The sequence below is a fragment of the Heliconius melpomene genome, chromosome 8 (assembly GCF_056956725.1).
Source record: "Heliconius melpomene rosina isolate 202511_hmr_F chromosome 8, ASM5695672v1, whole genome shotgun sequence".
Classification (NCBI taxonomy): domain Eukaryota; kingdom Metazoa; phylum Arthropoda; class Insecta; order Lepidoptera; family Nymphalidae; genus Heliconius; species Heliconius melpomene.
Window position 1 is genome coordinate 1,330,728 of NC_140396.1, and position 16,316 is coordinate 1,347,043.

At 30.9% G+C, this 16,316-nt stretch overlaps 2 protein-coding genes across 6 annotated transcripts; one reads left to right on the forward strand and one right to left on the reverse strand.

The window, feature by feature from the left end:
* Positions 1-1,667: 1,667 nt before the first annotated feature.
* On the forward strand, positions 1,668-7,714 carry Art1 (arginine methyltransferase 1). 2 transcript variants are annotated; one of them, XM_085189087.1, is made up of 9 exons: positions 1,668-1,820; positions 1,906-2,025; positions 2,132-2,292; positions 2,596-2,760; positions 3,276-3,424; positions 3,721-3,868; positions 4,750-4,839; positions 5,679-5,828; positions 6,450-7,714. In XM_085189087.1, exons 2-9 carry the CDS (start codon positions 1,962-1,964, stop codon positions 6,591-6,593), a joined length of 1,071 nt encoding a protein of 356 aa, XP_085045213.1. In that variant the 5' UTR covers positions 1,668-1,820; positions 1,906-1,961; the 3' UTR covers positions 6,594-7,714. The 2 variants fall into 2 exon arrangements, with proteins under 2 accessions (XP_085045213.1, XP_085045212.1); XM_085189086.1 differs by having other exon boundaries at positions 1,671-2,025.
* A 1,121-nt stretch (positions 7,715-8,835) lies between these two features.
* Positions 8,836-14,317, reverse strand: LOC146536619 (uncharacterized). 4 transcript variants are annotated; one of them, XM_085189088.1, is made up of 4 exons: positions 12,344-14,317; positions 11,481-11,537; positions 10,006-10,272; positions 8,836-9,471 (listed from the first exon to the last, which is right to left on the reverse strand). In XM_085189088.1, the coding sequence occupies exons 1-4, from the start codon at positions 12,396-12,398 to the stop codon at positions 9,311-9,313; spliced, it is 540 nt and encodes a 179-aa protein (XP_085045214.1). In that variant the 5' UTR covers positions 12,399-14,317; the 3' UTR covers positions 8,836-9,310. The 4 variants fall into 4 exon arrangements, with proteins under 4 accessions (XP_085045214.1, XP_085045215.1, XP_085045217.1 ...); XM_085189089.1 differs by having other exon boundaries at positions 10,006-10,236; positions 12,344-14,305; XM_085189091.1 differs by lacking the exon at positions 11,481-11,537 and having other exon boundaries at positions 10,006-10,236; positions 12,344-14,300.
* Positions 14,318-16,316: the final 1,999 nt, after the last annotated feature.

Here is a 16,316-nt window from a genome sequence, read left to right on the forward strand (position 1 = left end):
TATAATTCCTTCCAAGTGAGGATTGTCAATCGGTCGATTTGCATATAAAATTAAAGTTTATATAACACTAGTGGACCCGGACGCGGCTACGCCTGCTTGAACTATAAGAATATTTTCGCGTCGGTCATACTCATACTATGCCGCCCGAAGGCTAGGTCATTTCGAATCAGTGACATCTCCTTAATTATTTATCAAACTTCATAAGGATGAATATCAAAATGTCGCGGTACCGGTTGCGTAGCGACGCGACGGTTGTTATTAACATGGCAGAATAAATTGCATGTCAAATTAGAAAGTACTTTAAAATATAGTAGTTTATATGTGTAATGTAATGTTATATAGCCTATAGCACTTCTGAAGAATGCAGCTTTTATACAAAACAAAAACAATGCAAATCAGACCAGTAGATCCAGAGATCTTAGCGTTCAAACAAACAAACAAACAAACAAACAAACAAACAAACTCTTCCGCTTTATTATATTAGTATAGATAAGTATTATGTATGGAAATTGACTTCAGTCACAAAAGTAGCGCACAGTTCGGTAGGACATCTACGTCTACGATAAAATCGTATTGTAGCGAAAGTATAAGTTATGTAGATAATCTTATTCTAAGATATTTTATTAATTCTGATAGAGTTCTGAGAGAAGGCTGATAAATTTGTTCGTTTCGCTAATATCTACTATTCTTTGATAACTACTAATTACTAAGAAATTCGCAATATCTACATTATATATAAAAAACTATGCACAGTTCCAAGTTTTTGAATGATGTTCTTATTTGCAATAATATCACAAAAATGTATCTAAATAATAATAGTAGTAATAGTAATAGCATTAATATTAGTGCTTAGATATATAAAATATGTTTTAAATTCCACTATTAAAATTCTTCTCTTTTTAGTAAAAATACATATACACAAAGAGTATTGCATTAAAAAACATATACATATGTAAAGTAGATTTTTAAGCGATTTAAAAATGTAAATACACCAATAAAAACAAAGCAGGTACTTACTATGTTAAGCTTTCAAATTTTTGAGAGAGAGTAAACTAATTTACATATTGGGTCATTTCGATTATATATAGTTGTATTATGTAAATTTCTTTATTTGTATTTTAAGAATGATTGAAAAGTCCTTTATATGACAAGTAAGAATATTAAAATATACCAAAACTTATAAAAAATATAATGATAGTAATTAAATAAAACAAAATTGATATAGACACTTTAAAAATTCATTATTACTGTATTAAATAGACTTGTCTTGAAATTATCCTAATTACTAAAACGAAAATCTTCTAATGTAGATCGAAACGCACACTGACGTCAATCTTCAAAATTGGCGCGAATGAGATATAAGAAGACGGCGTCCTACGATTAGAGATGTATTTTCTCATTGTATCGATTTTTTGCTATAAATAATAATTACAAAAAAACAGAAAAAAAAAATATATAAATTAATACTGAAATTTTAAATGTAATGCTTTCGTAATTATTTTACTTATCATGATACTACTAAATGCAATAATATTAAGAATACTAATTATTTTTTATTTCTATTTTATATCTATTCGGTTCACTAAAATCGATATTTTACACTCAAAATAAAATAACGAATCAAATTCTCTTCTGAGCTCTTGATATAGTCTGTTGCCAAAGCTTTCATTCAATTTTCAATTTAACTCGTTTTGAGTTGAGGCGAGTTTGTTCATCGTACTTCGTTAATACTGTTTAAGCAGATATTGCTTAAACATATTAAAATTTTGTGATATTTACTCAATTATCCCCCTAATAGATATAATAATCTAGTAGTTATAAGATATAAACGCCAGTTACCTGAAATAGAAGTACTCGTAAAATTTTGTCTGTGACAGATCGATTTAGCGTACTTTGTGAACTTACAGGTTATATACGCTTTATATTACTTTTTGACTTTGTGCTATACTTAATTAATAAAAATGGAGAGCATGGATGTCGCGCAAGAGAGCACTTCTGCAGCATCTACGCCAGCAACTGAAAATGGTGAGTTTTAACGAAATTTTAACATGACGCCGGTACTCGTTGCGGCGAAAACGTGTTTCTTTATGTCGTGGTTTTTTTTCTGAAATTCTGCGAATATTCTTTCTAGGACCAGACAAAAACGTGACAGCAGAAGAAATGACCTCACGAGACTATTATTTCGACTCATACGCACATTTTGGTATACACGAGGAGATGTTAAAAGATGAAGTCCGAACTCTCACTTACAGAAATGCTATGTATCACAATAGGCATCTCTTCAAAGGAAAAGTTAGTTGCGTTTAATATTTAATTAAATCATTTAATTTTTCGTAAAGTAATTAGTTTTAATTCTTAGGCGCATGTTGCCTTTGTTAAGAAAATTATATGAATGCTTGAGATGAGCATTTATTTGTTACTTATATTTCCATTTTAATGAATTTATATGTAAAAGAAATACTCATTTTCTTAATAGAATGATAGTGTTCATGGAAAAACTCGAAATTATTTCTTGGTCCATTAATATAATTAAATTAATTAAATATTTTTCTCAGTAATCCAAGCATATGAATTAACTTAAAAACTTATTCACAGACAGTATTAGACATAGGCTGCGGTACTGGCATCCTCTCCATGTTTGCTGCTAAAGCTGGTGCTGCAAAAGTAATAGCAGTAGAATGTTCGAACATTGTAGATTATGCTCGGAAAATAGTTGAGGCCAACAGACTTGATGATATTATTGAAATAGTTAAAGGAAAGGTATGTACAGTTTTAATAAAAAAAAATACTGTATTATTGGATATGTTTAACAAAACATTGTTTATTGGTTCAAATTTGTCAAGGGGAACCTTTATCTATACTAATGCAGTAAAACTGAAGAGTTTTTTGTATTGTCATACATGCTTACACAACTATCTAGATTAAATTAGCTTCATGCTGTATCTCGCTCACACAGCGGGGTAGGCAGAGAAAACCAAGTATTAAGACACTACTCCCCATTGGCCATTAATTTGCAAGACATTGTCATTATTCTTCCAAAATTATTTTCAGATTTTTTAATATTATGCTGTATTCTGACCTTGGCAGGGCAGACAAGGGAACCTGGGAACTTAGGGAATGGTGAATTGAAATATTATAATATTTCATTTCCTGGAATGAGAATCTTAAATCTGTCATCTTTATAGTCACATGCTTGCCCCTGCATCACAACTGGCCCCAAAACTATTATTTAGTGATTGTACTTATATTTCTTAATATTTTTTCATAATTTACAGGTAGAAGAAGTAGAACTGCCAGTGGAAAAAGTTGACATCATAATATCAGAATGGATGGGCTACTGCCTCTTCTACGAGAGCATGCTCGACACTGTTCTGTATGCCCGCGACAAATGGCTGAAGTCAGATGGCATGCTGTTCCCTGATAGGTATGTTTCTTTCTACTTTATATGTTCAATTTTCTGTGTTTTTTCAAGCTTATATTTATAATTAAAAAAATGTTTATATGGATGTTCTTTTGTAATTATTAAATTTTGTTGAATTATGTTTCAAAATCTCTATTGTAATAATTTGCATTAAAGTATTAGAAGTACTTGTGGTATAGCACACTGTTATTGTTAAAACATTAACAAATAATTTTTCATCAACATTTTGTGATAAGTCGCTAAAATTAGTAGTGGTTTCTAACAGTGCATAGCTTATATAATATTTATTTCGATTCCAGATGCACACTGTTCATTTGTGGGATAGAAGACCGTCAGTACAAGGATGAGAAGATCAACTGGTGGGATGATGTGTATGGTTTTGACATGTCCTCAATCAGGAAGGTGGCCATGTCTGAACCGCTTGTCGATGTTGTTGATGCTAAACAGGTATTGATGCTTTTTCTTAAATTTTTGGGATGTTTACTATTGGTAAAAGAAGCAGACATATCACTACATTGCAAATAGTCTTTCGGTCATTGTTAAAACATTAAGTATAAAAGATAATTTTTTAAAATTAATTTTCATTTTTTATTTGATTTTTTAAAAATTTTACAAATAAAATAGCATTTTTAAGGAAAGAAAAAAATCTTTGGTGAAATTGATAGCTACATAACCTGGTAAGCATTGGCTTACACAAAATGGCATCTTACGCTATGAAAATTTGTTTTACAATTTTAAATTTACTCAAAGTGTATGTAAGTTTTATATTTTTAGATTTATTACAATATCACCTAAACGGAGATTTGAATGAATATGTATTATTCATGTATGTTAAAATGTACTTTCAATGTCTGTCTGTGATTTGGCTAGAACTTTGAATTTCATGAAATAATGGAATCTATTTATTGTTAAAAATGAAGTTGTTGTGATATAGTTAGACTGGGTGACTAAATGTGCTTGTTGTGGGTTCAATCCCCACTTAGGGCAATGAAAACAATTATTTTAATTTTTCTAGCGAAAAGTGAGTTACGCCACTCAGAGCACTGTCTTATCTTTAATACTATTATTTCATTAAACTAAAATTTCATTAAAATACGTAATATTATTTCTAGTACTTATATGTAGTAAGAGGCCGTCGTGGCGCAGTGAGACAGCATCTGACTGTAAATGCGACAGTTCTGGGTTCGATTACTACTCGGGAGAATAGTTAATTTTGTTTCTGGCTCTGTTTACAATTCGGGCGGAAAGTGGAGTTGGAGTTTCTTAAGACTATATTTTCTATATTTGGAATTTAAAAAATCTTAGTAATTTATTTTCATTATTTCCAGGTGGTTACAAATTCTTGCCTATTAAAGGAGATAGATTTATATACAGTGAAAAAGGAAGACTTGAACTTTGAATCAAAGTTCCATCTTCAGGTAAGTCTTTAAAATTCTTCTAATAAAAATTTCAAGTGTTGTTTTTGTGTTTTTAAAGATGTATTTTTTTTATATTAAAACATTATATTTTTTAAAATGTTTAAAACTATTATTAATTACCCTGACCAAAAACCTTAGATTTTAGGCAGGAAAAATAACTTTATTTTTCATAATATGAGATTAAAATCCATAATTATAATAGTAAGTCAAATAAACACAACAATCTTAGTATTTCTTATGTACATCCTGTTTCTCTTTCACGTAAAAACTACAGAACGGATTTCTTTCTTTTTAGTAATACAGCTTATATACCAGAATAACACATAGATTACAATTTATCGAAAGATGGTGCATTATTTGTAATTTGTATATTATAAAAATGAATGTAAGCAGGTAAAGCCGCGGACGGGTCCCTAGTTTCCCATAGGCTATTTTAAGCTTCACGCATATAGCTGTTAAACAGCCTACAGTTAAGACATAACTAAGATTCTTCAGTTTGAGTTGAGTGGCGAAACTTAACGCGGCGTTTTGACTTATTACCAGAGCGAGAAAATAAAAAATACAATACAATACAATATACTTTATTGCAAATAAAATTTTATACAGTTTAAGTATATAGACAACTAACAGAAATAACATGTACAATAAGGCGGCCTTATTGCTTAAAGCGATCTCTTCCAGGCAACCTTTGGTTGTAAATAAATATATAATATTAAATATTAAATAATCCATTCCTTGAATGGGTATCGAACCCAAAACCGCCGTGTTTACAGTCGCACGTGCTGGGCCACTGCGCCACGATGGTTACTGAAATTGTTAAATATATTTTTTTCTATCAGGTTCGTCGTAACGACTTCATCCAAGCTTTAGTGACATTCTTCAATGTGGAGTTTACGAAGTCCCACAAGCGGCTCGGGTTCAGTACGGCTCCGGAGGCACCGTACACGCATTGGAAGCAAACGGTGTTCTACTTTGACGAACATATGACTGTGAGTTTTAGTTTTAGTGAGGTTATTTTAGTTATAAGAGAATTCTTAGTTTTGTTTGTTCGTCTTGGTGGTGGCGATTATGTGGTGGCATAATATATAAGAGACAATTGAGTTTAATGTTTGGTAGGAATATCTTTTAAGTTTTTCTTCAATTCATTACAATTTTTTGTGTGGCAAATATATGTGAAGATTTTAGTTTTATTTTTAAAAAATATAATATGAAATGAGTAAAGAGAACATACAATTTAGTTCACCAGAACACTTTACATGATTTTGCAGAGAGACTGGTTTAAATATTGTATCTTGTATGCAATGTGTATGACAGCATAGGCAGAGGGAACCTAGTATTAAAACAGTACATTCCCATCTAGACATTTCTGGTCCCCAATTTCCGCCGACATCATGATGATTTACGAATGACAGAACTCAACGACGCGTTTTGCCTTTACCAGAGCGAGGAAATAAAAATATTAAATATTTCCCACGAGTGGAAATCGAACCCACAATCGTCGCGACATTCAGACACTTTTCCACTCTGTGATATCAGATCTGTTTAAAGATCATTTTGTATAAGTATTTATTAAAAGATATTTTCGGTATTTACTAAAATTATTTTTTTAGGTAAAAAAAGGTGAAGAAATAACAGGCACGTTCTCAATGCAACAGAACGCACGTAACAACCGCGACCTCGACTTCGAAGTGGAGATCTCCTTCAAGGGGGAACTCTGTCAGGTCCAAGAGAAGAACCATTACAGGATGCGTTGAGGACAACCAAGAATCTGATTTAATAACTAAATGTCATGTCTTAAGCTAAACAAATAATTTACAGCCAAAATAAAATGAATGGTACTATAATATTGTGTAAGAAACGTGTTTAACGCTATAAGTACTGTTTTTCTTTTTTGTTCCATCGAAATGGAATGTTCTGGTAATTTCTGTGGGAATTCAAAGTTGTTTTTTTTTCGAAAAATAATATGAATTGAAAAATAAACAATAAAATGAATGTAAGATGTTGGTTGTACATGTAACATTGGTTTGATTCTTTTTATTTTTGTGATTTGATATTGTCAAATTTCGATTTCGTTTTGTGTATATTTAGGTTCTTTGTAGTCTTGAAGGAAGAACTTTTATCGTATATTATTTCAACACAATTTGTTCTCTCAGACATGTTAATTTTTTTGCTGTTAATTAAATGACAACCTAAATATTTGAATTGGTCTCATGTCCCGTGTTTTCTAAATATCAAGACAAAATATACATAAAAAAACATGTTAGAGGCAAAATGAACGTAATTTTTTTATGATGGCCGGAACCAAATACTGTCTAATAAAATAGTTAGTGTAGAGTTCAGATATTATCTTAATATGACATTTTGTGAAACATTTTTGTAGAAAATGACATCGCCGACGATTTGAACCCAGTTGCGTGAAAGATTTAATAAAAAAGGTCAAATAGCGAGTCTATTAAACATTTTAACAATATTTATTTTACTCTTAATCAATAATAATAGCTGAACATACACTTTTGTATGTTAAAACAAAGGAACGTCGCTTGTGAGTTCGATTCGAACTCGGCGGAATAAATTATTTTAATTTCCTCGCCCTGGTTACAAGACGCGCGGCGTTGAATTCCGTCACTGCGTGATGCGGCGATGTGTGGGCACGGAGTTTTTTTTTAAACTAGGTTCCCTATGGTCCCTGCTATATGCGGGATACAGCATGAAGTTTTAAAAGAAGGGATAATTACAACTTTACACTTTATGACATGCAAAATAATTACTGTGTTAGTCCGAGGCAGGCAAAATATGAATGTATGAAATATTTTGCACCACTTTATAAGAAAACAATTTTTGTATCCTAGTATTAAGTAAACGTAATTTTACGGTACTCATCGTAGTTTTATTTTTATTTGAAAAAATAATAACCCCTTTATTTTTATATATTTATAAAAAAATGTATATATTTATGTTTATTTGTAATATGTTATGGCACTAAGCAATTAGATCAAAATCTAGCAAAATTAACAACGAATTAAAAAAATGGCATTTTATATAAATTGAGTGAAACTTGAGTGATGAATTGTTTCTGTAGTTCATATATTTATAATTTCATTACATTTTTTTTGCATTACTTACATATATTTTACTTTTATTACTTTAATATGTTTTCTACTTTAATAACATTTAAAATTTTGAACAAAATAAAAAGAAATGTTATGTTTCAAAACAATAAACTTTATTTAGCTATAGGTACACCAGAAAAAAGGGATGTCAGCAGTTATGTACTAATTTAATAAGACACAACATAATAGGCTCTAATTTAATTAATAATTGATCAAAATTCTGTTTTAGAATATTATATTTAGTTATTATGTTATTAAAAAAAAATAGTATTAAAATATTATTTTTATGTTTGAACTACGAAACTCATCTATATATAGTTCTCTATAATGTACGTACGTATGTGTAAATAATATTGATATTGTATAAATGTAAAATGAGTTAGCATGACAGCTTGTTTCATTTTATATATTACTTACTTATTGTTTGAATTTAGTGCGGAATGTGAAAATATGGCTTAATTAGCAAGGACGTAAGTATGAGGGGGACCGAGTGGGTCATAGATTTTAACAACTCAACGCCAGTTTTGTTACCAGAGGAAGGAAATGAATATGTGCTAGGATATGAATGAATGAATAATTTATTCCCCTGAGTAGGAGTCAAACCCGTAACTGTTGCGTTTACAATCGCATTGCCACTGCCACACAATTTATTGAATAATTATACTATTATTTTCCGTGTTCAAATAAAATACGACTGTGTGCCCCAAGCAAGCGCAAAATGTTAGAGACATAGCGCAGTAAAATGTAGACAAAAATCCAAATTGCTAGCAATAACAATGTTACTATTGTCTTATAATAATACTACTTTCTATGAATCTTGTGCTAAATTCTTTTATCCTCTAAATTAAATAAGAAAAAATGGAAAATTTCAAAAGAATACAGAATATATTTTTAAATTATTTTATTATAAAATATTTATTAGCACCTATATAAAATAGCACATAATTAAACTTAGTTTTAATTGTAAATTTTACATAAATTTTCTAAATTAATCGATAAGAGAATTAATGAAGTGTTTAAAAATAAATACATCAATTTTAGGCATAAGTACTTATGTGTTCGGCACAATTTAATTTGACAATTTCAAGTGGAATAAAAGAAATGATAAAATATATGTCACTTAGTATGTTTCATACATCGCAAGTAGAGTAAATTATTAAAAAAATAAATTATTTATTTAACTAATTTTCATTTAAAAATTTTGATTGTATTATAAGTACATCTAATAAAAATAGTGTTGTTACGATAATAATGATAGATTCTCAAAGTTTTTGTATTGAATGAAGATAATATAAAGAATGAATGAAATTATAAATGATTTATGATTAGGTATGGCATTAAAGCTTTATAATTATAAGTTCTTAGGCGACAACAGGCACTATGGCGGGTACAGCAGGCACTACAGGAACGGCGTTTTTCCCCAGGTCCACGCAACAACAGTTAGTGATTAAATGGTACTCTTGACATGAATTCGCGTAAATGAAGTTGCAATCTGATTTACGACAGCCGCCGAATGGGTAGTCTGTAAGAGAATTAATAAATGAATTATATTTTAATACATTTTTAAATTTTATACTTTAGGAAAGTAAAATGCTTTTTTGGAAAACAGAATTCAGAATGCAGAATTTGTCTGAATATGAGAAATGCAAATGTCGTAATGGGAACAGAGTATCTTAACACTAGGTTCCCAGGTTCTCTTTGCCTATCATGCTACGCGGTATACAATGAAGCTAAAAAACAAAAAAGTCCTGTTTCTAAATCTGCAGATATATTTATAGATATATATTCAGAGATATATTCACTTTAAATAGTTATGATTCTATAGAATATCTTATAAAAAATTGTCTTGTATGTTTCGTAATACTATTATTATTATAAATGTGAAAGTTTGAGGGGATGCTTGTTTTATTCCAATTTCACGCAGCCACTACTAAACGACTTTAGATGAAATTTTACAGTAATACATCAGGATAATACGGGCGAAGATTCAGTTAAAGACTAAGTACGAATCGAATTAAAGACTACAATTAAACTAAAAAAAAGTAAACTAACTTACAATTATTATTATCACAACAACACGAGTCATGAGCCTGTTTATGGGAACAGTAGCTATAAACTGACGAATCACAAAGCGGGCATCCCGGATGAGCTCCAGGTGGTCCTTCTAATCCGGGGCGATGTCCTCCGTATTGTCCTGGATAGTTTCCCCCAGGGTACAGCCCGGATCCTCCAGGATAACCTCCGGGATAGTGGCCAGGTCGGTATCCCGGATAGCCGTAGTTGCCCCCTAATAAATAGTCCCATATATCTCTTATAGTGAAACCTGTTGAGTGATTGATGGATTGAGCGTTAGTGATGAATGAATGAATGATTGAATGGTAATTGTTACTTGGACCTGACGTTTGACGCGCGAGTGTTTTATGTTCGATGAATTATGAAATATTGCTTTTGGGGGTAGGTTATGAACAGATTGTATGATAAAGTTAGATGGACATGGTAGCAGCTGGTGGAATTAATTAAAATGGAAAGCATAGTATAAATAAGTAAATTAGCCGTTTTTTAATCAATTCTTGAATTAATTCCTAAAATTAGTCTTATTTTTCAATATTTTCTATAAACAGATATAAGTACCTGATAAAAAATGTTTCACTAAAAAATTTGGTGCGGATAAAAAAATGCTTAGAATTTTGTTTTTTTCGTAAATACATCACTAGACTACAAAAGAACGTTAAATGCAAATAGCTTAAAGAAAAACGGTAATTATATTTAAAAAAAACAAGATATAATCTTAGTTTAGGTAATTAATGAATAATTATTTGGAGTTCAAATGAAGATTTTTGACCTTGGTCGTAGTTTGTTCTTCCTATTATTGTGTTAATTTTAATATTACTATGTGTGAAGTTAATTGTTAAGTTGTAAATAGATTAATATTGTTTATTTTTTCGTGTTTTTTCATCTTAATACGACGACCCCGCTATATGTGTGGGATACTGTGTGAAGCTTACTAAAAAATAATATCTGTTATTTGTGAAGTTCATAAGTTAATATTTCCGTGCCCATTTCAGAAAAGTCTTGTGCCCAACCCAAAAATGTCTTAACACTAGGTTTCTCTTATCACGCTATGCGAAAACAAATCTGAAGCTTTTTTTAAGAACTAATTAAAAGCTAACTTTAACAAACTATATAAATGTGTAAATATTCAATAAAATGTTTCTACCTACATTTGAATTGAATAAAAAAAAACATAAAAAAACAATATTTGGAGCGTATAACATTTATTAACAAAATGCCTATAAGCTAAGCTGCGAAAATCTCCGTTACTGAAAGCGGATTATAAAAGGCTTCAAATTAAAAAATATGGCAAAAATGTTTTACTGATTGATGTGGAATGGATGAAATATTTTAAAATGGAATAAAATGAAAGAGACTTTTTTATTATTTATGTTTTTTCAATGAATAGAAAGAATACTGTAGTTAATTAAGTATTATGGTTAAGCTCAAAGCTTTTTACTATTCGATAGTGGTTATTACCGTTACGAGCGCTGTTTATCCTGTTCCTGCTTAGGTCGTAATTGGTTTGATCAACACCTATTGATGAATGTAAAAATATTTTTTTTATGTTAATTAGTTGTTTTTTTATATTAATAAGTTATCTTTGAGATCGTGTGGCAGGTGCACAAGTGTGAGATGGTAAAGGCGACGGTTGAGGGTTCGATTCCATTCATTGTAAGCATTTAGCACTGCTTGTTGAATGTTTACGGTGAATGGCACTATTAATAGTAAGAGTCTTAATTAATTATTTTTTTGAAAAAATATTTTAAATTTTAGTATGATTTTAAGGAAAAGAATAAATTTTTAGCGTCCTACTGTCTTCGTTTTTAAGGAACCTAGTGTTAAGACCCTACGTTACCCATGATGCAATGCATTTAAGTGGTGGAGTTCAACGCGCTTTGCCTTCGAAACAAGATCAAAAATGAAAATATTAAATTTCCTCCAATGCGAATCGAACCCACAACCTGTCCCGTTTATTCACACTTTATGGCCCTGCGCCACGACTGGTCTCAGTAGAAATTTAAGGAAAAACCTAAATTATTCCTTTACAAGAAACATAAATAATAAATAATTAATTTAAAAAAGACATATAACTTCCTATATAGTTACCTTAGTTTACTTATGTCATTAAAGTAGTATATCTAATCATAATATACTATATTATTTAAACGTAATGTCTTAGTGTTAGGACACACGATAGTTCCAAGTTCGAATGCAACCTCCCAAAGCGAAAAGGGGAGAACGGAATAATATATCACTAGCTTCTTTTACTTATAACGTGAATATCTGGAAATGCTTTACAATGACTAAAATAATAATAATAAAATATATATACCACTTACCATATCCAACGGCTATTACAGCAGTGAACACAAGGATACAAAGTTTAGAAGACATGTTAGCACTGTCTTGTTTACATGTGGACCGTATCGCTGGCGAATTCTGAATGGAAATTATAAAAATATACACTCCGATATAGCCTTAGCTCGACTTACCGGTAGCGTCGCGTGGAAAAGTGTTAGTTGATTTTTTATTACTCATTTCCTTTACAGTATGATTGACTGTTAGTAAATCTTAAAAAAACTTGTAGTATATTTAGCAATTTTAAAATGTTTTATGGCGCAGAGGCACAAGCGTGTTCCGGTTTTGGGTATAGATTTCTCTCGCAGACGTGAATTATTATATATTAATATTTATTTTTTCACTCTGGTACCATGGCAAAAACACGGCGTTGAGTTCCGTCACAATGTTTCGTAGATTCCCCGGGGATAAGGAACGGAGTTAACACTAGTTTACCTCTGCTGACCCTGCTATATGCGAGATACAGCGTAAAACTGAAAAAAATCCATTGAAAAACAAATATGCACAAAAGACACAATTAAGGTAAAAAAACATTTCTATGTAAATAAGACTGATATAGGTTTGCCTAGTGTCTTTACACCATGAACTTTGATATCGATTCTGTAATATTTCCTATTGGATTTGGTCTATAAATACAACATTCGATCACAAATATTATAATAACGCTTTTCAATATTATTTGAGCGATTTTTATTACACAATTTATTATTTAGCACCCGCGTGAGTTAGCGTTATTTTGCACACAAAGGACTCTCCATTGACCCTGGCTTTGTATTGACATGTCTATATATTACTATTCTACTACAGCAGATAATAAACCTACATTTAGTGATAAATATAGTTAACGTATTTTATAATTTTTGAAGTATCACATATTTAACTTTTTTCTACCTTTACGGTGTATCCCGTACATAACAGGATAGGCAGAGGAAACTTAGTGAAAGACACTCCGTTCCCCATTGCTTATGGAGTGGCGGAACTCAACCCTGGGCTTTGTCTCGACGCAGTCATAATCCACAATGGAGTGGGCCATGGCGAATGGCTTCTATTGTTAGAAATAGAGAATGCGGGATCTTAACATTGGAGTCTCTATCGTTCCTGAAGACTGATGATCTGACTCTAGAGTGCTACTAGAGTAGTCAACCTCACAAAAAGTTTTGCAGGACACTGTTTAGCTTTTTTATGTATTTTTAAATAGTGCTAATAAAAAAAAATAAAAAAAAAATGTTATAAATTAAACTCAAAACATCTTGAAATATTTCTTTTTAATAAATATTTTAGTTTAATGAGCTTCTATTAAAAAAAAACAAATTTTTAGATACCGACCAAAGACATGTTTGTTTTTTAAACTTTAAGCACTTTTCTCGACGTCTGTCCATAAGGAGCATTATACTGGTCCAAGGGTTAGTGCATGTCCTTAGACGCAGATAGTCCGTTCTAGTGAATGCCAATCATATAAATAAATGCCTATTTGATGTCCTTTACTTGGTTAGATCTTTGGATATTAAATTATATTAAATCATAAGTTATTATATATTAATGTTTTATACTATAGTTTTATATATTCTACATACATTTGTATGTATGTTGAGTCCCTAAGTGTCCACCAGTACACACAGTGTCTCCAAAATTTGTCGGAAGAGTATTATTGGGAACAGAGTGTTCTAACACTAGGTTCTCAAGTTCTCTCTGCTTATCCTGCTACGTGCTTGATGCAGCGGGAAGCTAAAAAAATACTGACCTCAAACATTAACAAACTGGCCTAAATTACATAAAACTAGTGATATTAAATTTAATCTGTTAGTAGATTTGGTCCAAGTATAAGTCGTTTAACACTTATCTTATTGTCCCTAATTATGAGGAAAAATACTGTTCTTGTTTTTTAAGTACTCGGTTAATTATAGTTTAAAGTTAGTCATAAAAAAAATTACTTCACAAAAGGCGGAGAGAACCCAGTGTTAAGAAATTCCGTCCTCATGAACCGTGAGAATCGAATCCACTACCATTACTTTTACAGTCAAAGCTGTGCGGTGCTATTATATAATTCATATAACTAAAATATATTATGATATTTAATTTTTCTAATTAATTAAACTCTTGGCATATTATATAGGCTGTTCTATGCAACGATATAGTTATATTAATGTGAACATATCTATATCTATATATCAGTACATTGATGTCAGTATGCCTACGTCAGTGTACCTACTTGCAATAAATAGGTGTGATTAAACCCGCATATGCATTGATATGACGCTGTCCGATGCATAATAGCCTAAGTATTTTTTTTTTCATTTGCGGGTAGGCAGAGGGACCTGGGAACCTAGTGTTAAGAAACCCCGTTCCCATTAAGAGACTTCCGATCCTCACTTTCGTGAGGCCAGTGTCCATCCATTAAATAATTTATTTCCTCGACTGGGAATCGACCTCGCAACTTATAAAAATCTCCAAAAAATAATAAAGCACATTCAAAACATTAAAAAAATATTTTTTTATAATAATTTTTTTTTTTAATGTTTTGAGTTAGTCGTCTTTAGCAGCCGGCTGTATAATTATATATTTTTATGTCTTAGTAAACGATATCTCTACAATATAAACCATATAATACCATAGATATTACGTCATTTATTAATACTGCATTGATTTAATAGTAGTGGTGTGCACAATATAAATTTCTTGGAGGAAATAGCGAAAAACCGGCCAAGTGCGAGTCAGACTCATGCATGAATGGTTCCCTACAATTATCTATTAAAACCAGCTCCTGTATCCCATATATATTCGGGTAGGCGGAAACAAGAGTGTACATAGTGTTAAGACACTACACCACTTTCTGCTTAATCATGTTGTTGTAATTATTAGAGAAAATCTTAAGAGTTACATTAAAGATACTTCTTTATTTTCATACTTCAAAAAAATCTGAAAGTTTACAAGGTACTGTACTTTTGCTTCATAGTGTATCCCGTTCACTCAACACTAAATTTTAAGATATAGCGTATTGAATGGCGGAAATGGTTACCAGAACGAGAAAATCCAAATAATCCATTCCCCCAAAAGGGAATCGAACCCAAAACCGTTACGTTTACATTCAGGCGCTACGACTCCTGATCACAGGCTATGGTTTTATTTATTCGCATTTAATATGGGCTACAAGATCTATAAAAGCATTCTTAGGGTCTAGCCTTATAAAGGACCCGTTAATTGTCCACAATTTTTAATAAAATTTCTTTTAATTACTTTTAAAATAACGCCAGAGACATCTTGCAAATAGTCTACTATATTTAGAGCAGCTAATGTCAGGGTCCAAGAGGTGTACGACCTCAGTACCGTAATGGCTAACCTGTTCAGCGACTTTGGTGTTAGGTCGTATATATAATATACTTATAGTTTTTTTTTGAATTTGAATGAATTTAAGGCAACGACCACAGAATGGGAAAAATTATTTACGTTCGTTGTATTTTTTTATTTTTGTGCGTTTCTGAAGTATTTTAGTATTTTTTTTATATTTATGCATTCAGGCAAACAGTCAGTGGAAACTAAGATCGAGGTCGCTCTCAAGATCGATCTCAGAGTTGAGATTGACTGATTTATAAATATGATCCTAAATGACTAAGAGACTCTTATCATAATTTTTTTGTTCATCTAGGCTAATGAAACGAAAGGTTTAAATATAATATTTAATAGTACTAAGATGTCTTCTACATAAACTACGTATAATTTTTAATAGGCTGCTAAATATTTAAAGTATTTTAAACAAGTACCTAATAGATAAGTTACCTCATATAAGACAAAAATATAAAAATACATATATAAGACGTTATTATTCTATAGACATTCTAGCTTCTTTGGCTTTATTTTTTCGTCTTAAACTGCCACAGTACTATTTGCGGCATACATTTTGAAGTTAATAAAACAAAAAAGAACTAGTGATGTCACAATTCCTCTTTTCTCCTGATG